Source organism: Lolium rigidum, chromosome 3 (assembly GCF_022539505.1).
Source record: "Lolium rigidum isolate FL_2022 chromosome 3, APGP_CSIRO_Lrig_0.1, whole genome shotgun sequence".
Classification (NCBI taxonomy): Eukaryota; Viridiplantae; Streptophyta; class Magnoliopsida; order Poales; family Poaceae; genus Lolium; species Lolium rigidum.
Genome location: NC_061510.1, coordinates 315,024,439 through 315,049,269, shown reverse-complemented (window position 1 = coordinate 315,049,269; position 24,831 = coordinate 315,024,439). Strand labels below are relative to the sequence as shown.

General features: G+C 43.8%; 1 protein-coding gene and 1 long non-coding RNA gene across 6 annotated transcripts; one reads left to right on the top strand and one right to left on the bottom strand.

The window, feature by feature from the left end:
* Window positions 1–212: 212 nt before the first annotated feature.
* LOC124703748 lies at window positions 213–5,928 on the bottom strand. 5 transcript variants are annotated; one of them, XR_007003235.1, is made up of 7 exons: window positions 5,824–5,928; window positions 5,622–5,702; window positions 5,228–5,373; window positions 3,042–4,902; window positions 2,563–2,709; window positions 812–904; window positions 213–423 (listed from the first exon to the last, which is right to left on the bottom strand). It is a non-coding gene; the product is annotated as an uncharacterized LOC124703748 (long non-coding RNA). The 5 variants fall into 5 exon arrangements; XR_007003236.1 differs by lacking the exon at window positions 213–423 and having other exon boundaries at window positions 608–904; window positions 3,042–3,357; window positions 4,036–4,902; XR_007003237.1 differs by lacking the exon at window positions 213–423 and having other exon boundaries at window positions 608–904; window positions 3,315–3,357; window positions 4,036–4,902.
* A 14,391-nt stretch (window positions 5,929–20,319) lies between these two features.
* LOC124699903 (FT-interacting protein 3-like) lies at window positions 20,320–23,663 on the top strand. The gene has a single exon (XM_047232132.1). It carries the CDS (start codon window positions 20,320–20,322, stop codon window positions 23,482–23,484), a length of 3,165 nt encoding a protein of 1,054 aa, XP_047088088.1. The 3' UTR covers window positions 23,485–23,663.
* Window positions 23,664–24,831: the final 1,168 nt, after the last annotated feature.

Here is a 24,831-nt window from a genome sequence, read left to right as displayed (position 1 = left end):
AATCATGACAAAGCACACAAAATCATGAATGGAGTAGCAAACGCTTATATACAATCAAGAAAAGAGGAAATAGAGCAATATTTTGGGGCTTGCCATGGCTCACGGCTCCGGTAAACAGTTTATAAAGTACTATATTAAGCATCTATAGATATTGATGATAATAAAACATCAAATGAAAAAAAAAATCGATAGCTAAAAACACTATGTAAACTGTCATTAGTACAACATGTCAAAGGTTGTTGGTTGTATAGTCGGACTTCTCCATCGAAATAATGTTTATGACATGTTGTCGGAGATAATGTCACCGGCACTTCTCCCTTCACCATTGGTGGGTATGGTGTTGTTAATGGCTTTGGAAACTGCAGACGGCGCTGCCTTGATCATGACCCTAGATGGAATCTCACCAACATCCATAGCTTAAACCTGGTAAGGACCGGAGATCATATTAGCTAAGGGTAAACGTTTGTGAATCAGGAACCCAACTTGGCATGTGTTCCCCATCTTTGGTAAACGATTTGGCAATCGCTATATTAATTGTGCATAAAAATATAAAACTAACTAAGCTATAAATGAAGAACACACATGACTTATTCATTCTGAAATGAAATATAGAAACAACCTGTATCCTTGGATTCAATTCTTAAATGGTAATTAGAAAACGAAATGTAAATGAAAATGGTACACTCTTATGTTACAGATAGACATGTAGAATGTGTTTCTAAAACTACTAATTTCTTGTATGCGTTGTGCGTAGCGATGGAACAAATAGATACGCTCAACTTAGTAAACAAAAATGATGGGTCTGGCTCACTTGTAAAAACAGAGGTATGCAAGCCACAACTTCGGCCTGTTCACTTTCCTTTGGAGACATCCTAAGCTTTGCCCTGCTGCAGGCTGCAGCAACCTAAAACACCAAAGCAGGACCATCTATCGGATTTTTATTGTATAATCCATATCCCTCTTTTACAGAGCATGCATCAGACGCCATTTCTTGGAACAGTGGAACTGTTTGCGCAATTTTTTGACCTTGCAAGACCTGTAGGAACCCAACAGATTCACCAAAGCCTACAACTTTGTGTATTAGTAAGGAATATCGAACCATCTGAACGTTCAAATTATGTGGCCCCAGCTGGCCGAGGAGAATATGTAACACGATGAGTTCCATAAGTCATCAATTCTTGACCTGGCAAGACCCTGGGGAGCTTACCAGCTACCACGGAGTCAGATGACCATTTATAAATACGCTTTTGAGTGCTTATTGTAATAACCGATTCGTTGGTTTCTATTAAGAAATATAAAACTCTATACAACTAAATTATATAAAATATGCCAAAATTTACTAAATATCATATAGCTTTCTCCATTTCCCCCCAGTGAACAAATATCACTTTATACGTACCTTCTTTTATTTGTGAGATAATATGGGATATATTTCTCATCTGACAATGCCGAGGGGCGGCTTAAATTTTACAAAGTCATACTAATGCTAAACTATTTAATTGGAATTCGATAAAATAAGTATATTCAGAGTATTCTTAACCAATATAAGTTTGATTATTATAAAAAAATAATGAGTTGAGGCAGTGGAAAAAAAAGCCTAGAAGGTGCACTATTTAGTACAGCCTCTTGTCGCTAGCTAGTTGTGAAGCTCCCCCACAAATATATAGAGCATGTAGCAATTGATACTAAAATAAACTCTAGCAAAATCTAGTCCACCCAAATATATTGTTTGCTACTGATTTACAAACTCTAGCAACAAACTAATATGGATAGACAGAGAACACGTTTCACACCCTTGTTATGTGAATGCAGAACCCGTAATATTAAAACTGGTTATATTGAGTTGGAAAACCTTTTTAAATTTTCTATTTCTTTTACTCAAGTTCATTTTTAATCTATAGCCAGCCTATTCACCGCAAGCTTGTGGTCGACATATGACTTTCCTATGCCCATAAGATATTTGTAGAGATATGGAGGAGAGGACAAACCTGATGAAATCTAGAAACTTGAGTAAATCCAAATGACTAATTACTTGGGCTGCCTACCTCTACATAGTTTCCTTGTCAGGCACCTGAAATTTTCCAGTGGCTAGCAAACAAGTACCTTTTTATAGTTCAAAAGACTATTAACAAGTAGAATGTCAGCTAATGTTTGACCTTGCTTTCCATCTTATGCAGCAATGCATACATAGTTCATAAATAAAATAATATGCAACTAAATATGAAATTAATGAGCTACCATGGTAATGAAAAAAAAAGATAGTGGATTACTTCATATTCAAGGCTGGTATTGATTTGAGCTGCATTTTATTATTATGGTCTCAATGTATATCGCATTTACTATTTAGGCCTTGTTTTGGTGTTATGCAAATAAAGAATGATGGAAGTTGAATGGAATTTTGGCAACCTCCGTTCAAAGCAATGTACAAAATGAGCTCCATGGTGAAAATCCAATGATTGCATTCCTTTAAAATTAGTGAATTATGGAGAAAATTAGGGGCAGAAATAACCAAGAATATTTATAAAATCTTGTAAAACATAAAAATTCAAAACTTTATCTTACCTTTGTTGGTTTGATCTTAATAGCAGCAGCTCATCAGGTTATTATATCGTCAGAAACTTTACTTCATGTGTTTTGGGAAGTTTCTTAAATACCTCGTCATTGTATTAGGTACATAGTGCCTTGGTAGAAATATAATTTCACACCGGTCTGTACGAAGAAGAACTCTAATTAGCCAATCTATATACCAAGAAGAAATCTTATTAAAGAATGCATGGCTAGTGTAGGCGTTGGTATTGACCAAATTAGATTCAGCCTAGCTTCTGCATTAATTCAGAGAAAGTAAAGTGATAGTTTAGGATTGAGGCGAGGTTGTTGGTGAACATCCTAATTTCATGCCAGATTCAGGATTGCAAAGGACATCCTAGAAAATATAATACACATCTCTGTTGCAGTGATGTGTGTTCCTAACTACTCGAAGCTTGCAAGAAACTAATAGCAGATTGTCAGGTCAAACATGTAATTAAGCTACCTAGACCTACTTGATGCCATTATGTCAACATCTGATGCCGCAAGATGTAGCTGGTGTGCATGGGGGTCTCATCCAGCCGGTGTTACTCGCCTCATGGCTCTTGGCATCAGCCTCCTCACTGCTTCAAGTTTCGTGTGGTACAGATTTAAGATGTGCGAGGTTTACTTCTAGGATTCAATTGTGTAGAGCATGTGTGCTTAACAACTAAATGGTACAGAAAAACATGAATCTACTAAATTGCAATAGAGACCACTATAAAATTGCAATAGAGACATGGATTCACCATCAGGTCATGAAGGAAGTATGAGCTATCCAATCAGATGCAGCTGCAAGTCAAAAATCAACATGGATTCACCATCAGGACAACCAACGTATATACATATACAATGGTGAATTCACTCGATGCAAATGCAATGACTCGGCACTTGATATTCTTCACCTATAGTCCGTAAAATTTGAAAAGGTAAATTTGGGTCCAAAATAAATATTCACACCAATATTTTAAATGACCATTCCGTCAAATGTATGTCCAGCACTACCCTATCGCAATTATTTTGGTAATTGTTTGATCGAGAATTAGATTTAGTTTTATGGCATAGGAAAAATGATATAGTCTTCACTGAAAATGGCAAAATATATTGTACACAGTGAAGACACGAAAGCTATCTCTCAGCCTCCGGATTCCCTGGTCTACAGAACTTGGAATAAAATCATGTATGCTGCTTCTTTGGTTTTTTAGTTCTGCCTGTAGAACAAGAAAATTTCTAGTTCTTTCTCTCGTGTTTGGTCCTTTGGTATATGAAGCAGTTCCTTTTCTAACCCCTTACAATTTTCCATGCATGTTAAAATTACTCCTCAGAAATCTGAAGTTTTTCTTGCAAGTTTTTCAGTTTTCTTCTCTACGGATTTTTCCCCAACTCGATGACCATAAACACCAACCAGAGAAAGCAAATACACAAATGATTCAAAATGTAGATCGATGAACAAAGAAGTAGGAAGCTCACTTGTGCCAATATGCTTTGTGATGTTGTCTGGCATCCTCCGGCCACGAGGGTGGAAGAGGTGGAGGATACGAATAACTTTATTTCATCAAAGCATCCACCTACAAGTTTCCAAAGAAAATATACCAGCTTAATAGCATATCCTTGTTCTAGAAAGAACTAATTTCCCACAACATATGCACATTTAAGGCAATGATTTAGCTTAAATAGAATCATTTTCACCAGATCAATGTCTATGCTATAAAAGCAAGCAAAAGCTAGAGTCATTTGGTTTTACTGCAATATAAGAATAATTATCATTCCAAAATAATATTGCCTCATCACCAGGTGAGATTCTTATACTGTATGGCGCAGAATTTTCAGTAGAAATAATTATAAACTGACATGATATATCCCCATTTTGCACAGACCAACAAACCAACCGGTGCTCCATTGGGGTGCAAGATTCCCACACACATACAGACCAACAAACCACCACCGTGCATACTGCTCCTAATTACGCGGCAAGGACAGTAAGAAATACAATTAAAAATTAAGTACAAGATAAGCCTGACTTTCCCTACATATTGTGCCCAGATGTGAAGTGCAAGATTTAATAATCCATGTAAAAAGGGCTACAGACACCTATTTCCTCTCAAAACTCTAGTGAGCATGGGACTGGATGCAGTTAGGCATGCAACCATCAAGGTATTATATTCTATCTCTCCAATCAAATATATATGCCAAAGTACCATCAAACATTGGCAAAAATAAACTCATCACTATCTTGTTATGCCTAAAGCAAAATAATTCAAAGGCATTGAGCACTGCAAACCCAATGACATGTAAGCTGCAGAAGAACCACCTATCCAATTACCAACAGAAATGTACCTGCATTGAAGATAATAACATTTTAAAAAAGAAAACCATAGACAGGTAACCAAAGTAACAGAGCTTTTAAACTTCAGATTGGCACAAATCAATCAGACTAAAGTGGGCTATATTCTTAATTAGTTCCAGTGAGATTGCGTGGATTGTATTGGAAGTGTATTTCTATATAACTATATAACCCATATCATTTATTCGGCGGCGAAAACAAACTCATGACAATCTTGTTATACATGAAGCAAAATAAATAATAATTCTGTTTGATCCATGGAGATACAAAGATAACATATATTATGAAATAAAAAATAGAACTATGCACATAACTTACACCATAATATTTCGGTGCAGACACACTCCACAATCACCAGAACACACTTCAATAATAGAACCTACAACTGTCTAGAATCCATCAGCCTCTCCGGGAAGGTAAAACCAGGGAATCATGCGACACCAAGGAGGGTAGCAGTGTAGCACCTGCACAAAGAATACATCTAGCACATAAAACAAACAATATAGAAGTATCGCAGAAGCAAACAATGAGTATCTACAAAGGCCAATCGAAGCAAAAGAGATATGACCAATCAATCTAATGTAAGAGGCTCATGCTATATTTCAAGAAATGGGCAGAGCCGCACCTACAGCAAGAACATTGTCGAGGCCACACACCAAAAAGGAAGACAAATAAAAAGGGGAAAGTTAAGAAACATGACACTAAGCCTCACCATAACTGCATTGAATCTCCAAGAATCCATCGTATGTTAAGGACGTCATTGCCAAGGAACACCACCACTGGCTGCAACTTCCTGTCAATAGCAATATTAGCTAGGATTTTCATCAAGCACCTTGTAATCCATAGATAGAAAAGGGTCTGCATAAACACAGATGTGATTCACCGTTCCTTTGAGAAAGAGATGGAGAGAGAACCTGCAGGTCTCTTTGAAGAAAAGGCAGAGGAGGGCAGACTGCTAGTCTGCTGGCTGGCGTCAATGCATCAAAGATGTGCAGGATGGCAGAGCTCCACCAGCCGCTCTTCCCAGCGATGGCAGCCGTGCGATCCTTGGCTGCGCTGCTCCCATAGGCCACCGGCCACTCTTCCCAAACCAGCGGCTGCGATGCGGTAGAACGGATGCGGTGGCGTCGAGGAGGCGGAGCTCCCAGCCCCTTCTCCCGCGAAGGTGCCCTGCTCCTGCAGGTCGGCGGCGCGAATCGGGGCACCACGGCGGCTTCCTCCTATTGCGCTCGTGGGGACCCAACTCCGGGCGAGCAGCGGCGGCCTCCTCCTCTCGCGCTCGCCGGAGATCAATTGGGGAGGAGAATCATGCTGGGATCGGGAGGACGAGGAAGTGCGGCGGCGCATCGTGCTCCTCCTGCTAAGCAGCGGGGAGGAGGAAGGACAGAGGATAGGGGCACCTCCCGGCGTCGCGGCGCTGCGAGCTCGACCAGGAGAGACGCGCACGGAGAGCCGAACGGTGGTGGAGGAGGGTGGATGGCGGCGGAGCAGGGTAGGAGAGAGGAGAGAGAGAGACGAGGGGATTGGGGAGGACATCACGCGAGGGGATTGGAGGATGCGGAGGGAATGGGTAGGGTTTGGCTTGGGTCTCCGGCTTTGTCTCAGCACGCGAGAGGTCGGGTCGGGCGGGCTTTACACGACCCATGGATAAAACGTGGGTTGGCGCGAGGGCCTCGCGCCCTGGACGGAACGGCCGGCCGAGATCGTGCCATGTCAGTTCGATCGGACGGTCGAAAATCCAAACGTCTGTAAGAGCTCCATGGGGGTGCAGCAATTATACCTTTAAATGTAAGTAAACATGGTGGGTGTTGTGGGGATGAGTTTGTTACAGGTTTTTGTTGCGGAAATTTTTGTGCCATTACTTGTTGCCTCGTGTAACTTGAGCTATGCCAATTCTGATCAAATTTAGAACTATTACTGTCAGTTTCAATGCCTTGTGTAAATTGAGTTATCACAGTTGTGAGCTGCACGACAAAGAAAATTGGTCATTCGTATGCAGCTGCTTGTGCGGTTGTTGGTTCTCTCCATTTCTTAGTTCCTAGCCATTGATGTGTAATTTTTTTATACGTCTATAGCACACTAGCTTCTCTGAACATGTGCTGGAACATTTTAATACTCCCTCCGTCCATAAATAGATGCCAAAAAATTGTCCAAATTCGGATGTATCTATACAATAAATCGTGGTTAGATACATTTCAAATTTAGACAAATTTTTGGCATCTATTTATGGATAGAGGTAGTATTTCAATTTTCTTGGCATTTCACACATTGGCTTTTGTAATTCAGGTTTTACATGACTGACGTTACAATGATAAATCCTGTGATATTTGTCACACCCTATGTCTGCTTCTTCGCTTTACTTATCCTATATAACTAAGAAATTCATTCCCACTAACTTATTTCTCTTGACATGCAGCTATGCCACCTCAGCGGTCCCACCAAATCAGCTATTTCCTCTACACATCATTCCATCCCATGCATGGGTGCCGCTCCTATGTTCAGGGTGTGCTGCCCTGATAGCTTTCCTTACCACATTAATACATCATCGCAAGCCTCCAATTGTTGGTTCACTTCATTTAGCCATCCATGCATCCACGTTACCTTTTACTCTGGTCTCATGCGAGTCTTGCTGTTCACCCTTCATATTCTCCACTCACACGACACATTAATGCATGCATGAGTACTCAAACTGAAACAACTAATAGCCCCGTCCATTGATTTACCCACTGTCCCATTCCCTCTGATTCATCTTCTCCACTGATATGTGCCTCCCGTTTCTGTTCGCCTCCTCCATCCGAGCAATAATCCTATATAACTAAGAAGTTCATTCCCACTAACTTATTTCTCTTGACATGCAGCTATGCCACCTCAGCGGTCCCACCAAATCAGCTATTTCCTCTACACATCATTCCATCCCATGCATGGGTGCCGCTCCTATGTTCAGGGTGTGCTGCCCTGATAGCTTTCCTTACCACATTAATACATCATCGCAAGCCTCCAATTGTTGGTTCACTTCATTTAGCCATCCATGCATCCACGTTACCTTTTACTCTGGTCTCATGCGAGTCTTGCTGTTCACCCTTCATATTCTCCACTCACACGACACATTAATGCATGCATGAGTACTCAAACTGAAACAACTAATAGCCCCGTCCATTGATTTACCCACTGTCCCATTCCCTCTGATTCATCTTCTCCACTGATATGTGCCTCCCGTTTCTGTTCGCCTCCTCCATCCGAGCAATAATGGAGGAGAAATTGGACGAAGCAGCATTCCATTTCCATAGGCACATGGAAGAAACTGATGGTGTAAATGAGCAGCTCGCTTTGACTTTATAAATCAGGATCAACTCGACCCAATTGCTATCTTCATCTATGTGGTGGGCACTACTGCTCAGATCCGATCCCCCAAGCCGGTATCAAATATCTGCTCCCTCTTCTCAACCCTCTCAATTTTTTCCATCGTTGAGGTCAAATTCTGATTTTCCATATCCCCATGGCCGATGGCAAGAGCTATGGACTATGTGTCGAGGATTAACAGTAACAGGTGCAGGAAACTTTTGGACTGTGTTTGTCCTACTAGGAGCCTCCTCATCCTACAGGCCCTTCTCACGGTCTGCATCTCTTCATTAGCCTACAGGTACTTCCACTTCTGGATCTCCTTTGCCTGCAACGTCCACCGACAAATGTTTGCCAAGTCTCTCTTTTTAGTTTGTATAATGCTGATGTGTTCTTTTGTTTTGCGCATTTCTCTTTACAGGCTTGGATCAAAGAGAAACCACAAATCTGAGAAAATACCTCCTATGATCATTTATTGGTAGTTTCCCAATTTCTGGTATGGTAAGAAAAATCTTGATTATTTTCATTAGTTTTCTAGAGTACCAGTGTTTTATTCGCTGATATTTTGCGGTCTCTTTGCAAGCAGAGGGATAATAGATACAAAAGGACATGGTTTACTGAATGCAGGTGATATGGTGAAAGCTACATTATTAGCGATAGTTTCAACCAATGCCAATTTCCTCATTATGTTGTATCTTTGCACCGTCCTTAAAATAGATCTGTTAAATGGTTTTAACCATTGATTTGTGTTCAGTTTTTGCTTTTTGGGCGATGCATTGCTAAATCCGTATGTTGTATTAATATTTCTTTTTTTAGGGAAATGCTATATTAATATTTCAGTTATTCTCTACATGATACCATGTATATTCCGATAACATAGATGTATTGATTAATCTACAGAAGCTCAGTACACGAAGGTGGGATTCATCATATATCAGATGCAATGCAGCTTTCCTTCTAATATATTTTTCATTTATCATTGTTTGGTGTTGTTTGTTGTAAGTTTCCTGTATATAACATAATCCCAAATCAGCATTCATTTTTTTGTGTGTTAGCTTTCGGGTGGCAAATATGGATCAGGATGGATGCATCATGGATGCCTAACCTGTGTGAGAAACAAAGGTCAAAAATAGACTTCCATGGTACACTCTTAGCTTCAATATGACTCTGCACATTACATTCGATGTTACCTGCTTATTATTCCTACATCTATATTATTCCTACATCTGTATCTGACTAAGTTTTCTAACTGTTTTTCTTTTGTTACTCTTTTGAGTCCCCTTTCTGCAATGGCGCACTGATGACAAGTACAGCATCAATAGTCAATCGTCACGATATTAGTACTCAAGAACTGAGACATATATAGTACTCTCTCATTTCCAAAATGTAGTGCGTATAAGAATTCTTGAAAGTCAAACGATGTAAAGTTTGATTAAGCATGTAGGGAAAAATATGTAGAATACCAAATCAATACCATTAGATTTCTAACGATGTATATAGTCATATGGTATACATTTGGTATGGTAGATGTAGATATTTTTATCAAAAAACTTGGTCAAAGTTGACATCATTTGACTTTTTAAAAAAATTATATGCACTACATTATGATAAAGAGGGAGTAGTTTATAAATGAGAAATAGGGAAACACGGTGCAATAGCTTTTTGTGGAACATCATCTCAGCAGACTCGGTTCAAAACATGCAGGTACATCTTAATCTCAACATGCACCCCTAACTGGATTATTTATTTCAACACCTTAAAGTTTCCATCCATCTACCCTCTTTTTTATTCCATATATTATTGATGCAGTTGTGCGCCACTCAGTTCTTTATCCTGCAAGCTATACTCAAATGGTTTTATCTTTTGAACTGAATATCGTAATTACAAAACTGAATGTCTATGGAAGATTTTGTTTGTAGCTAAGTATGTCACGAAATTATCCTGCTTAGCTGTTCTGTAGGGTATGGAACTATTGATTTTTGTGTGGATTAATATATGCATCTTCAGAGACTTAGGTATGAGAGGAATAATAAGCAGGTAACATCTACTTATCACACACGGTTTTCTCGGAGTTCTTTGCATATGACATGTTTTACTTATGACATAAAATTCTTCATCGAGATTGTTATCTATAATATCTATAAAGTTCATCCCCACTAAAATGCATTTAATGTTTGCAAGCTGAAATATGGTGAAGCCACATCACCCATATTATTTCTGTCCATTGGATTTTAAATCTATGGTCTTTAGTTATCATGTATTGTAAGCACAGTCTATATTGTTGGCCAACCATCCTCTCATGCGGTCAAGCACAGTCCGTGTCCCCCAAATCTATCTCTGGAAAAAGAAAAAAATAGGCTTGCAAACTCAAGCGTCAGACTGTGTCTCCTCCGCTCCCCTCCCCACCACGTCTCCACAAATCCTTTCCAATCGATCTGTGAGAGATTGACCGTGCAGCCGTTTCCCATAAAAAGCCTCGATGGCAACAACTATGTCCCGCGACGGCGGCGTGCCGCGGATGGTGGACGACGATGCATGCCTCTTCCTTCGTTGAATGTTTCTCTATTCTCTGCTTGGTACCACCAATGACTATTGGATGTAAACCAGGTCTTCCGAATCTCCAATGGTACTGCCCTCAAATCATGATCTCCATCGATCCTGCCTTTTCCACTTACCTACTATTCAAGATCTCCCCTCAAGTTGTTGATCTTCGTTACCACGGGTTGGCTCCTCTCATCATGTATGGCGTGCAGCAAATTCATCTGCCATTGATTCCCAAATCCTGTAGCTATAACCTCAATGCGCTTCCTCAAGTGTCTCCAAGGAGCCAGCGGAAGAATAGGCCAAGGGGAAGTGGAAGATCAGTTTGTTGTTTTTCTCCACTGTCTTGGTACATGATCTCTCTCTCTGCGTATGTGCCATATTGTGTACAGATTCTTCTACTGTCAGATTTCTTTCCTTTCATTACATTGTGCCCTCTTCTAATTGCTCCTCTTTGTAGGGTTGGTGCTGGATCAATTCTATTTTGGGCTCAAGCCATGATTTGTTTCCCTATTTGTATTCTAGCTACTTGATTATATTGCAGCCATGGCCTATCCCCACTGAGGTCGAGGAGGAACAACACGCCTGCACCATGATATCGATTATGTGGATCTGAACAGGGCAGGTTCCACATCCGATCTATTCACCTTCTTCCATTTCTTTGTTCTTGCTTTGGCTTTGTTGTATTTTTATATAGCTAATCTCTGGTGTAGTTCACTTTTAGATATTCTTGCAGGTGCCTCACAAGTTCCAGGTAGTTTCTTTGTACATTATACACGAGTAAGATAATTTATACTGGTTAATATCTTTTTATTTACCAGCCAATATGAAATAGTAGCCACCGTTCAATTGATTTTAAATTTTCAAGCCATCTTTATGTATTTTTGGACACAATTTCATAATGATAACATGCTAATAATTTAAGTGGTGTTCTCCATTTGCCAATTTGGCATGTGCCCTTCTATATGAGTTAAATCTTTTTAGTATTTGCCAATTCACTTTTCCATGCATGCTCCTTCATATCAGTTGGTCGCTATCGATTGGTGATGCATTCAAATCAGCAAGTCGTTGTCTATTGGAGATGCAATTTTCACTAGGTTCTATCAAGTCAGTAAGCTGTGATGCATGTTTTTTCAAGCAATCTCTGATAACAGAACAAATCAGTTCTTCAGACTAACTACTTTTGGCAATGCCACCATGTGGTTGCTCATATCCAGCACGAGGGCGACAGTGGCCATGGACGACCATCTAGCTTACATGTGCCCATAAGACATCGTCCGACCTTCTCTTCAATAAATTGTGATTTTGTTTGTAGCTTTTTGTGATTCTATTTGTCTAATGAATACACATGACAAGGTGCAGCGGCGTCTTTATTGTGAGCTCGCCTCAAGTCTTGCCATTTGAATTAACCGTGCATCCTTTATTCGTAACATATTCGAACAAAATCAGTCCATGTGACTCCTAATTTATAGATCACTAGGCTATTATAATTTTTTTCTTACTATAAGATGGTTCACACTGCCTTGCATGGCTGCTGCTTATATTCAAAGACCGATTTTCTTCCTATCTATGTAAATGCTCCAACCAGTGATTGATCCATAAAACACAACAGCATCCACCCACAATATATCAATCATCTGTTTCAGCAATATCTTTTTGCCTACTAAAAGAAATGGTAAAAAATTGTGAGCCTAATTTTTTTTAGTGGAAGAAGTGCAATATATATGTATAATGTAACAAGGTCCGTGATGTTACCGTTTTTGTGGTATTAATTTCTTAGTGATTGACCCAACGCTCCGGCTTATGTTTGGAATCTATGGCTCGAGAATAAAATTCCAATCACACTTGAATTGTGCAGATTGTATTTGATAAATGTCGTTAATTAGAAATCTAATAATTGTTATAGGAGTGTACATGTGATCAGAAGGAATATAGTGTCCGCACGGAAACACTCCTGTGATTGTAATTTGTGCGTCACACTCATAAGTTCCGCAGCAACGCGCGGGGTTTCACCTAGTTATAGTTACTCTTGATACTCACTTAATTTTGATTGTGTTCATGATTGGCATAGTGTTTTTGTTGTATTTGTGTTGAATATTTAATAATAATAAATGATTACGCATTTATCTTCATTTTACTTCATGTAGTAAATTATTTATTATGTAGAACAAAGTGGCTATCACAATTCCCGCAGCAACGTGCGGAGAGTCATCTAGTTTCAGAAATTTCTCCTCCTGGTGCTACTTATTTCTCATGTTGATATTACATGAATAATTCCTCATTGCTCGCCAGCTTATCATGTACATGCATAAGGTCCAATTTCAAAATAAGCAAGAAATCAATTTTTTTTTATCTCTGAATATTCTCCTTTTTGGCTGTTTCCATACTCTGGTCTTTGATGCCACATATCGAAGATTTTAATTATAAACTCTGAAGACCTAAAGATATATATCTCATAAGCTACAGAAAATAGCTGTCTCGCCTTTTTGTTTATATGACGTTTAAATGAGAGCTTGCTGCATTTCCAGTTATGCATGTCGGCCAGATCCTTAAATAGTCCCTAAACAAGTGTGTGCTCCATCTCCGATTTACTATGCTCATTGGCAAGATTCTGAATCTGCTGCTGAATGAGTGTGTGACCCGTGTTAAACGCGTTAAAAAAGCCGTGTGCATCATCATGATGCAGAAGCCGGGGTTCCACTCCCCATTTCGAAAAAAACGAGACTTTATTAATTTTGTAAGATTACATTAAGCATACAATATGATTGGGAAACTCAACCCAAACTTCTACAATTTTTTGGACACTAAAGTAGAGGCATATGGTAGGTGTGATGAGTGGGATGGGGAAGGAGCAAATAGATTTGACGTAAATTTGTTGTTTATATTATATTTCAGGCAAGGTTATAATTTTAGTTTGAATTTATGATGTGAGCGATGGACTGGCCGAATTGATCCTATGCATAAATGCTTTCTTGTACGTGTCCATTTTTGTGAAACATTTGGTTATATAAAGAAAATCACCGTCCTAAAGTACATTAGTTGCTTTGTAAATACAACCTTGTCCAATTAAATTAGTTAGGTAATGTCTTTTGAATTGTCTACCTGTAACTTTACTGACATACATTTTGAGAGAAATGCAATCGTTGTTATTCTACATATATGAATTTAAAGTAATTTTTTTGTTATTCTATATATATGAATTTTACATGTATTGTGTTTATATGTGTGGAGATAAAACAAACCTAAGATACCGTGGCAACGCACGGGCACTCAACTAGTAAACACAATATATGAGTTATCACAGTGTAAAAAACCACCAAATAATCGGCATTTTATGTCATACTTTTATATGTGATGGAAAATAGTTTATGTCATGTCTCTATGTTCTTACATTCTCGCCATTTTTGCGGTAGCACAAAATCAATGTGACAAAAAAAAATTGTGTGCGGTTGCGAAGAAACAAAGAGATTGTAAATTGGCTATTCTCCCCCAGGGTCGGGCCTAAGGGAGTGCGGCCTGTGCGCCCGCACAGGGCCGCAAATTTTTGGGGACCCAAAAAAATTTAGTAAACCATTTATATAGAGTAAATTTCAGAGAGAACAAACAAAAACATGGTCGCCTAGTTGGTGGTTGTGATTAAGCATGCAAGATTGATTAAGCGTGCACTCGCAAGTTCAAATCACGTAGGCAATTGTTGGTCCTTTTTTAATTCTTTTCTCTGATTTTTTTTCTATTGTGACTCATTCTTATGATGCAAATACTTCATTATTCATTTTATTAACACTGGATAAATCTTAGATAAGCTGCTGCTGCTTTTTGTCATTCTTTTCTCCAACTTTTTCCTATTTTGATTGATGCATATGATGCAAATACTAGATTATTCATTTTACATAAAATTCGGACAAGCTGCATGTATGAACCAAACTCTACCTACTCTTGAAACAAATTTATAGTTCAAGTCTTAAACATGTTCAAAACAAATTGTACTGCGATACCTTGACTTCTCATGTTCAAATAAAATAACTAATTACTCGATTTTAACTTATAGAGGTTGATGTAATTTTATATAGTGGTATTATATTCCTCCCATGGGATAGTTCCTATAACGGGGTCATCTATGGATATTAATTGTTGGATAGTTTTACATGCTATAAGACTGAGATTTTGAAAGTATTTTTCTTGTATCTAAAACCCAAAGAGTTTAAATGCATTAGAAGTTTAGAACCATTAGATGTAGGTTTTTTTTGGTTGCACCGTTGGACCGAGATCTAGATTTTAAACTATATATGTCACCTCTTACAACAATTACTAACACAACCTTACCGCTAGTTTGGAATCCACATGTGCCGAGGATAGTTTTTCAGTTCATCTAAGACAAATATACACTAGAAAATAATTCATATTTTTTTGGTGAGATAGGGCCTTGTTTTATAGTTTTGCACAGGGCCCCGGATTTTGCCGGCCCGGGCTTTCTCCCCCCTCGGTGCAAGATAGCATGACCCACTTTTATACTTTTGACATATTATTAATATATATAGTTCTAGGTTGGAATCTTTTAAATTATAAAGTGCATACAAGTACAAGTTTACAAAAACTTGATTTAACGAAGTGGCAGTTGTTGTTAAACCTTTGTTCATAAAGTTTGGCGAAACAAATACACGATTATGTCTCTCTAGCGCGCATGTTATGTGTACTCGTGTGGAAGACTAAGATTTTGAAATGTACGAAGTGCCAGTTGTTTTCAACAACAAACGTGGAATATACAATCTTTCCGCAAGATGGTACACAAATTTAGATGTATGCTAGTCTTAGAAAAAATCTATATTACCTCCTAATCTTGTCCTGACAACCCTGAACTCTGTCGGTGGCTGGTATATTGAGCCGTTGAGCGAGAGACGGAGAGATGTGCATGATCTTGTGGCAGGTACTGGGGTACATGCGTCAACTGTGTAACTTGTACGGCCTTGCACCTTGCAGTATACAAATACGAATTAAACCACGATCAAAATCAAAGGTAGAGAGAGAGAGAGAGAGAGAGATAGTGAGGGGAACTAGTCAGACAGAACAACATGGGCTTAATCAGCTTCGGACAGTTGCTAGTAACAACAAAATTATTTAAGGAAATGACCGGGGAGAGACGGAGGCCAAGTCGATCGATGGGATCCAAATCGGAGACGGAATAATCACGTGGCGAGGACTGGCCAGCACATGCTATGTGCACGAGCTACGCATGCAGTGAGTCAGCAGCATGCATGCAGCCTCGATTGTTCGTGCACGCACGCGTACCTGCAGTGTTCCTTACTCCATGCATGCGTCCATCCGTGCCGCGCCATCATGCATGCATATGGAGCACGGGGCGTTCTTCCTGCAGGTTTTGTCACCAGAGCGCTAGGGAGGAATGAGAATCCACAAGTGATAGATTTTTTGGCAATAAAAGGAACGATTAGTTGAGGGCTTGATGTGTGAAACTAGATGATCTACAATTGTTTCATGTTTATTTCGATGATTCTCATTAGATATACATATATTGGACAATGATTTCACAGTTAAACTAGAAACATGTTTAAGCAATACATTCCACCTTTTTGTAGAACCAACAAATAATACATATATGATTCGAACAATTCCAAGGAAAAATGAAGCGCCTTCCCACATGATTTTTCCATATCACAAAGAGTGAGACTGAGACTATGGCAAGCGCATGGCAAAGTAAACCTAGATTGTACCCCTTTATTTTTTACTTTTCTAATTATAGCCATTATCATAGCCTTGATCCCTTATGTCTTCAATATTTAGGCCAAGGAATTTCATAGAAGGTTCAAGCAATACCTTAAAAGGCCCCAAACGAAAAGTGTCACCCACCTTCTAGAACTCGAAAAAGTACTCAATTTTTATCTTGCCCGCCGGACAAATTAACACATCAAACTAATAAAGTCATTTGTTCTCGAGGCTAACAACTAGGGTACAATACAGGATAATATAGAAATACTTGGACGTTTTAAACAACTTTTATGATATAACGTGTGATGTTAGTAGCCAAGAGAGATATCAACTCATTCTGATTTTTTCGACTGAGATAACGATGATGAATTTTGTTGCTCCGAATACGTCTAAAATTGTTTCGCACTACCATGTCTCCAATCATCTCAACACACGTTAAGAAATTGCCGTAATCATCCTTGTAAAGTTGCTCACTTTTTCCTCGGAAATCCAAATTGAGTCTACCAAGATATTTTACCATGACTATTATTCTTAACAAAATTTGCCTCACCTGTTCTTTCTCCTTAATTTGTGATGTAACGTTGCAATTCTTTGTCAATAGTCACTTTCTTCCGTGTTCTAACCCTCAATTCATTTCACTTGTTCATGTTTATTAATATGCTTGGGCAGCTTGGCACTATTCGCATGTTCTTTAAGCTTTTCACTAATATGTCTCCAATATACATGTGCTAAGGAACTCGGACTCATGCCTGCTAGTGCTAGATTTGAAGATCTTACAAGAGAAGCAAAAAAAAAACTTTGTCAACGTCCAGTGGATAAATAAACCATTTTCTATCATGTTTCTCTCCATTGCATAAATTCCCGTACGTAATAATGAGCATATGAAAAAAAATGTCTTGATGCATCCTCTAGAGGGTAGTTCTTTTCTCCCCCTCTTTTATAGGTCCTTTCTTAGTTGCTGTCTATGCGTACGTGTTGGTATGCATATACTGATATATACACGTACGTTCCATTCCGTTGATGTTCTTCAGCAGTTGGCGGATCGATGCTCCGTATATACATACTACATACAGGAGCAGTACCAAACTTGGGCCCTAGCGCGCACGTTGCAAGGGCAGGCGTCCCATGCGTCCGTACGCTTTGCGTCAGCGGATAACTGGCTCTGGACGTGCGGCCCCCTTGGCCTGCCTGAAGTAGACGTTGCAATTGCAAAGGTGCCCTGCAAGCCGCCACCGACCACGCAGTACATTTGCCGGGAGCCATTTGATTTGAGCTGAAGAATTTATGCCCTGCGCGGCGGCCGGCGCACTGAAATCGATCATCAGCGTTCAGCAGCATCTCACCAGTCACCCCGACTAGCACTGGAGGCTGGCTGGCTGGAACATGGCAGTGGCGACCATAAGAGACCGTTTAATTGGCCATATTCGACAAGTGACCATCTTCCTTTTCCGGAGCTACCACATGCACGATGCATGCATACATCCTGGAGATCTGGAGCCAGCCAACCAGCTATATCGCCTATCACCGGAGAGAGTTTCGGACGTTGGGCTGTATGGTTTGATTGGTAGCAGGCATGTGTTTTGCGGACGCTGGAAGTGTGTGTGGCTGTGGCATCACACCTTATTTTCATGTGGGCTTCATTTCATAGTTCAAATGAAGTACTAGAAGGCAAGAAAAGTTGTTGTCGCGAGAACCAACCCGGCTTTGGATGGCTCTCCAAGCCCACGGAGGTCAAACCCTAGATTTAACATTTGTGTGTCTTAGCGGTTTCAGTCGGAGGAGACATTTACTCTCGATAGCAAGATGCTTATGTTGACTTCATCAATCTCAAAACCGGAACCGATGACTTTGTTTTTCGGAGATGCTTATATGGATTGAGAATGTGTAGGTATGACTTATGAGTGTGTGTGTGTGTGTGTGTAAGTACAAGTGAGCTGCTACGTTTTATATCTTCTCAAAAGAAAAAAGAAAAAAAGCTGAGATTGTTGCTAAATGTACCATTTGCAATGATGACCCTTTCATGTGCAATGGTTACTAGTTACCAGGCATCGCAAAGACTTGCGATCGAGTAGTAATCATAGAGTACTAGCACACAAAAGGATAACCCAACTAATAATTTGGCTTCTTCATATAGTTCACAACTATGGTCTAAACCATATGCTTTTACCCATACCAACAAGAAAAAAACTAGCAACCTATCAGTGCCAAATCTAGGACGAAAATGGGGAGGCTCAGGGAACCAAGATGATACAAACAATACTCAGTGTACAATGAGTTTCTGAAACTTAGCAGCACAATTGGCCATCCACATAGGACATAAGGCTAAGTTGTTAAATGTTAAGGGATTCAATTTTTCTTTATTTTAACAGTTATTTGCTTCCGTCACTAACAAAACATTAACCTTTCATCATCAACAATGGTTAAGGCTTATGGATTTGATGGTTTCTTGATGAAAATGGAGGGTAGGCTCGGGCCTATCTGGTAAAATTGTCCCTGCCAACTATTGTCTTTATTTCTATAAAAATATATTTTATTGCTATAAAAAAACATGCAAAATAACAATTTATTTTTAGCGACTCGCTGTACTAAACATCTTTTATTTTCAGAGTACTCCAGTAAACATCTTTCTTGGTCCATCACACGTTCGCCCAAATTAATTCCCCTATCGTCTTTACTACTACTTCCTATGTTCTCGAATGTAAGAATTTTTTATATATTTTAAAGTGAACTATAGCAAACACGTATGTAAATTGGGGAGGCCACAATATTCACCACACTATGAATGATGTGTCGGTGTACAAACTATCAACTACTTGATGGGAAGCGCGGTTTTTGTAACTATGCAATGCCATGATCATGATAGAAAAGATAGGTATATACGAGAAAGAGAAACAAGGCATTTATATAGTTGTCTATGAACTATGGTACCGATATCCGGTTGGGTGATGTTTTGATAGGTTGCGGATGAGCAAGTTAGAACGAGAGGAGAGTGATACGAGATTGCTCGAGATAGAAGGCATATCCATGGTTATCTTAATCGAGATAGAAGGCATATCCGTGGTTTTTCTTAATTACTTTGGTATCATTAGGTGATAAAAATAGCTTTAGATTGGATTGGTAGAAATCATACCCACGAGATTCTTAACCAAAAATAGCTCGGCGGCCACCATTCCCATTATATACTGTTCCGAGTATTTAGGTGCTTGTCTATAAAAGTAGTACTCCTCGAAACTTTGTGTGAATTCACTTGTTTGCCTATTATGAGTCGGATAGAGTAGAGTGTAGGGTGCGAAGTAAAAAAAGGAGACAAAAAAAACGCGCAGAAACAGTCGCCGATGTGACCGGCAGCGCGGCAGACGATTCCCCTGGCCGGGGGGGGGTTCCCGCCGCCATTGCCGGGTTGTGTCGCGTCCATGCCGTTGCCGTTAAAAACCACGTCACACCTCCCGTCCCCAGCGACCAATCCGATGCCGCTTTCTGCCGCTCCGCTACTGGACAATGCTCCGTGCCCGCAGGCGTCCCTTCCACGTGGCGTCCACCTGCGTCCTACGTGGTCCCGGGCCCACCTCTCCCTGCCGTTGCCCCCTTTTAAACCCCCGTCTCCCACCTCCGTCTCTCCCCAATCCCGGTTTCTCCTTCCGCTCCCCAACTCTCCAACGGTCACATTTTCTCCCAACTCCCATCGCCCTCACGACACCCGCCGGATTTCTTTCCCGAGAATCCACCAGCCTTTCCCCCAAGAAGCTTCCAGGATCCGATCGATCAACAGCAAGCCAAGCTACCGCTAGCCCAGCCACCTCCGCCTCGCCATGGTGGAGGAAGGCGCGCGGCGCCGCGTGGTGGTGGAGGTGTGCAACGCGCGGAACCTGATGCCCAAGGACGGGCAAGGCACAGCCTGCGCATACGCCGTCGTGGACTTCGACGGCCAGCGCCGCCGCACCGCCACCAGGCCCCGCGACCTCAACCCGCAGTGGGGCGAGCGGCTCGAGTTCCTCGTCCACACCCCGGGCGCCATGGCCGCCGAGACGCTCGAGCTCAACGTCTACAACGACAAGAAGGCCATCGCCGCTTCCGGGGGCGGCGGGGGCCGCAAGAGCGGCGGCACCTTCCTCGGCAAGGTCAAGGTGGCCGGGGCCTCCTTCGCCAAGGCGGGGGACGAGACGCTCGTGTACTACCCGCTCGAGAAGCGGTCCGTGTTCTCGCAGATCAAGGGCGAGATCGGGCTCAAGGTTTGGTTCGTCGACGAGCCGCCCCCGCCGCCTCCTGCTGCCGCCGCTCCTGCGGCGGACGAGAAGGCCGATAATGCCTCCTCGGATAAGAAGGAGGCGACCGACGACAAGGGCAAAGATCCCGCTGCCGCCGCTGCTGCTCCTGCGGCCGAGGAGAAGAAACCCGACGCGGCGCCCCCCGCGGAAGAGAAGAAACCAGAGGAGGCCGCCGCCAAACCGGAGGACAAGAAACCCGACAACAACGGCAAGAAGAAGTCCCCGGAGAAGGGGAAGAAGGAGGGCGAGAAGCCGAAAGACGAAGCCAAACCCAAAGACGACAACAAGAAGGACGTAGCAGCAGCGGCAGCGGCAGCGCCCGCTTCCCCGTCCAAGGCCCCGCCGCCCTCCCCATCCAAGATGCAGCTGGCCACGGCCGGAGTCGCGGGCGACCTCGAGATCCGACCCCAGACCGCCGCCGAGCGGAGCATGGCGGCCTCGGGCGGCGGCAGCGCGTCGTACGACCTGGTGGACCGCGTGCCGTACCTCTTCGTCCGGCTGCTCAAGGCCAAGCACCACCACCAGGACGGCGGTAGCAAGCAGCCGCTGTACGCGCAGCTGTGCATCGGCGCGCACACGGTGCGGACGGCGTCCGCGGTGGAGTGGGACCAGGTGTTCGCGTTCCACAAGGCCAGCCTCACGGCGTCGTCGCTGGAGGTCACCGTGCACGAGGAGGCCAGGAAGCCGGAGAAGGAGGGGGAGGCCACTCCCGAGGACGCGAACCTCGGCTTCGTGTGCTTTGATCTGCAGGAGGTGCCCAAGCGGTCGCCGCCCGACAGCGCGCTCGCGCCGCAGTGGTACACGCTCGAGGGGCACGCGGCCGAGGATGGCGCGGCGGCCTGCGACGTGATGCTCGCCGTGTGGGTCGGCACGCAGGTGGACGAGGCGTTCCAGGAGGCGTGGCAGTCGGACTCCGGCGGGAACCTGGTGCACACCCGCTCCAAGGCGTACCTGTCCCCGAAGCTCTGGTACCTCCGCCTCAGCGTCATCCAGGCGCAGGACCTGCGCTTGCCGGCCCCGCCGGATGGCAAGGCGAAGCAGTTCGGGCCGGCCTTCCCGGAGCTGTACGTCAAGGCGCAGCTCGGGGCCCAGGTGTTCAAGACCGGCCGCATTGCGCTCGGTAGCGCGGCGGCCGGGGCGTCCAACCCGAGCTGGAACGAGGATCTGCTGTTCGTTGCCGCCGAGCCGTTCGATCCTTTTTTGACAGTGGCCGTGGAGGACGTCTTCTCCGGGCACCTCGTCGGCCAGGCGCGCGTGCCGCTGTCCTCGGTGCACCGGCGCTCCGACGACCGTGCCGAGCCGCCGTCGCGGTGGCTCAACCTGTGCGGCGACGAGGCTCGGCCGTATGCCGGGCGAGTGCACGTGCGCGTCTGCCTGGAGGGCGGGTACCACGTGCTGGACGAGGCGGCGAACGTGGCGAGCGACGTGCGCGCGGCGTCGAAGCAGCTGTCCAAGCCTCCGGTGGGCATGCTGGAGGTCGGCATCCGCGGCGCGTCCAACCTGGTGCCGATGAAGATCGCCAAGGACGGCGCGAGCGGCTCGACGGACGCGTACGTCGTGCTCAAGTACGGGCCCAAGTGGGCGCGCACGCGCACCATCCTGGACCAGTTCAACCCGCGGTGGAACGAGCAGTACGCGTGGGACGTGTTCGACCCCTGCACCGTGCTCTCCATCGCCGTCTTCGACAACGTCCGCTACAAGGTCGCCGACGACGGGAAGCTGCCCAAGGACGCCCGCATCGGGAAGCTGCGCATCCGCCTCTCCACGCTCGACACCAACCGGGTGTACGTCATCAACTACTCGCTCACGGCGGTGCACCCCGTCGGCGTGCGCAAGATGGGCGAGCTGGAGCTGGCCATCCGGTTCACCTGCCCGTCGTGGCTGACGCTGATGCAGGCGTACGGGAGCCCGCTGCTGCCGCGGATGCACTACGTGAAGCCGCTCGGCCCGGCGCAGCAGGACGTGCTGCGCCACACGGCCATGCGCATCGTGTCGGGCCGGCTGGCGCGGTCGGAGCCGCCGCTGGGGCCGGAGGTGGTGCAGTACCTGCTCGACACGGACACGCACACCTGGAGCATGCGCCGGAGCAAGGCCAACTGGTTCCGCGTCGTCGGCTGCCTGTCGCACGTCGCCACGGCGGTGAAGTGGGCGCACCGGGTGCGCACCTGGGAGCACTCGCCGACCACCGTGCTCGTGCACATGCTGCTCGTCGCCATCGTGCTCTGCCCGGAGATGATCCTGCCCACCGTCTGCCTCTACCTCTTCCTGGTCCTGCTCTGGCGCTACCGCTCGCGGCCGCGCGAGCCGACGGGCATGGACCCGCGCCTCTCCCACGTCGACAGCGTCAGCCCCGACGAGCTGGACGAGGAGTTCGACGGGCTCCCCTCGGGGCGCCCCGCCGACGTGGTGCGCATGAGGTACGACCGGCTGCGCGCGGTGGCCGGGCGCGCGCAGACGCTCCTGGGCGACGTGGCGGCGCAGGGGGAGCGCATCGAGGCGCTGCTGTCCTGGCGCGACCCACGCGCGACGGGGGTGTTCGCCGTGGTTATCCTGCTGACGGCGCTGGTGCTGTACGCCGTGCCGTTCAAGGTGCTGCTGCTGGGCATGGGGTTCTTCTACCTCCGGCACCCCAGGTTCCGCGGCGACATGCCGTCCGCCGGCTTCAACTTCTTCCGCCGCCTGCCGTCGCTGTCGGACCGGGTTCTCTAGTTGGATCGAGCCGGATCGATCAATCAACCCACGCCAACGTTTTTTTCTTTCTTGCTGTTCAGTTAGTGATGATGTGTTGGCGTGTGCGATCCTGCTTATTAGTAGGATCGTTTGATTATTTGTTTGCACGCATAAAGCCTCGCCTGACGAGGCTTAGTGATGCTAATCTCAATAATAAACATGGCTCTATTGTATTGTTTGCTTCAGAATCGGGGACTCCATCGCTGTTTACTGCAATTGATGGTGGGAATCGCTTTGTGATCTCAATAATAGATTGTTTTATGTGTCTTGCGTGTGAAGAAGACAAAATTAAAATGTTACGTGAATAGTCATGTTAAATAAAACATTAAAATTTGTCTTTATTTTTGCATGGAACATAAATAATATCTTTTTACGAAAACTTGTGTACAAACATAGAATGTCTAGATATACATGCGGTTTTTATAGAATTTTCTGACATTTTGAAATGGGTTTCTACACAACCGGTTTATATGCACCCAGCACCCGTGTGCTGAATTGGATTTTGTGCTGCCTAATATATCCTGGGTCTAGATCTCTATTTGTTGCAATTCCAATTGATGATGTGGATTGCATGATGCTTAAAAATACAAGACAAATAGGGGTATTTATAGTATGTATACTGAAACACAGGGCCAGTCCACATATTTTAGGGGCTCTCCTTGTTCAGAGCTTTTCTAGGGCTCGAGTGGGAAGAGATGGGGGGGGGGGGGGCATGCCCTCCTACTCAGTATCGCGAGCCTACTGTAAATTAGATAGCTGCAACCAACCGCAGCGCATCCACATGGAAACAATATGAATCCAGGCGTAAGGTTACATTCCACGGCGGAGCTGGCGACGCTGATGAGCGCCAACCCAATCGTCACAGCAAGGACTAGCCACATGACCCCTCCTGCCGATGGAGAAAAAGAGACAAGGAGGGGGAGGCATTCTCCACTCGTGTACGCTAGCACGAGGAGGAGGAGGCTTAGGGACGATGATCTCAATAGTAGAGATGTATGTTGTCTAATGTATTCATTTCTACCGAATCATGGTCTAGCACTCTATTTACTACAACTCCAACTGATGGTGTGGATTGCAAGGTCCTTAGAAACATAAGACAAATATGAGTACTTGTAGTATGTTGTACCGAAACACATGGCCGATACACATAATTTAGGGGCTTCCCTTATTCACAGTGACAGGTCTTTCCTAGGGCTAGGGGTCCATGGCCCTCCAACTCAAGAAATATTCTTAAAGATATCTCCAATATTTATGCTAAGTTGAAAATATTACTTAAAATTTAAGCATGATTGGTGTTCTTGGGCCACTCGACAAATTATGTCAAGT

What these genes read in the sequence shown, in the direction of transcription:
- LOC124699903 (XM_047232132.1), top strand. Translation starts at nt 20,320, where the DNA reads ATGGTGGAGGAAGGCGCGCGGCGCCGCGTGGTGGTGGAGGTGTGCAAC.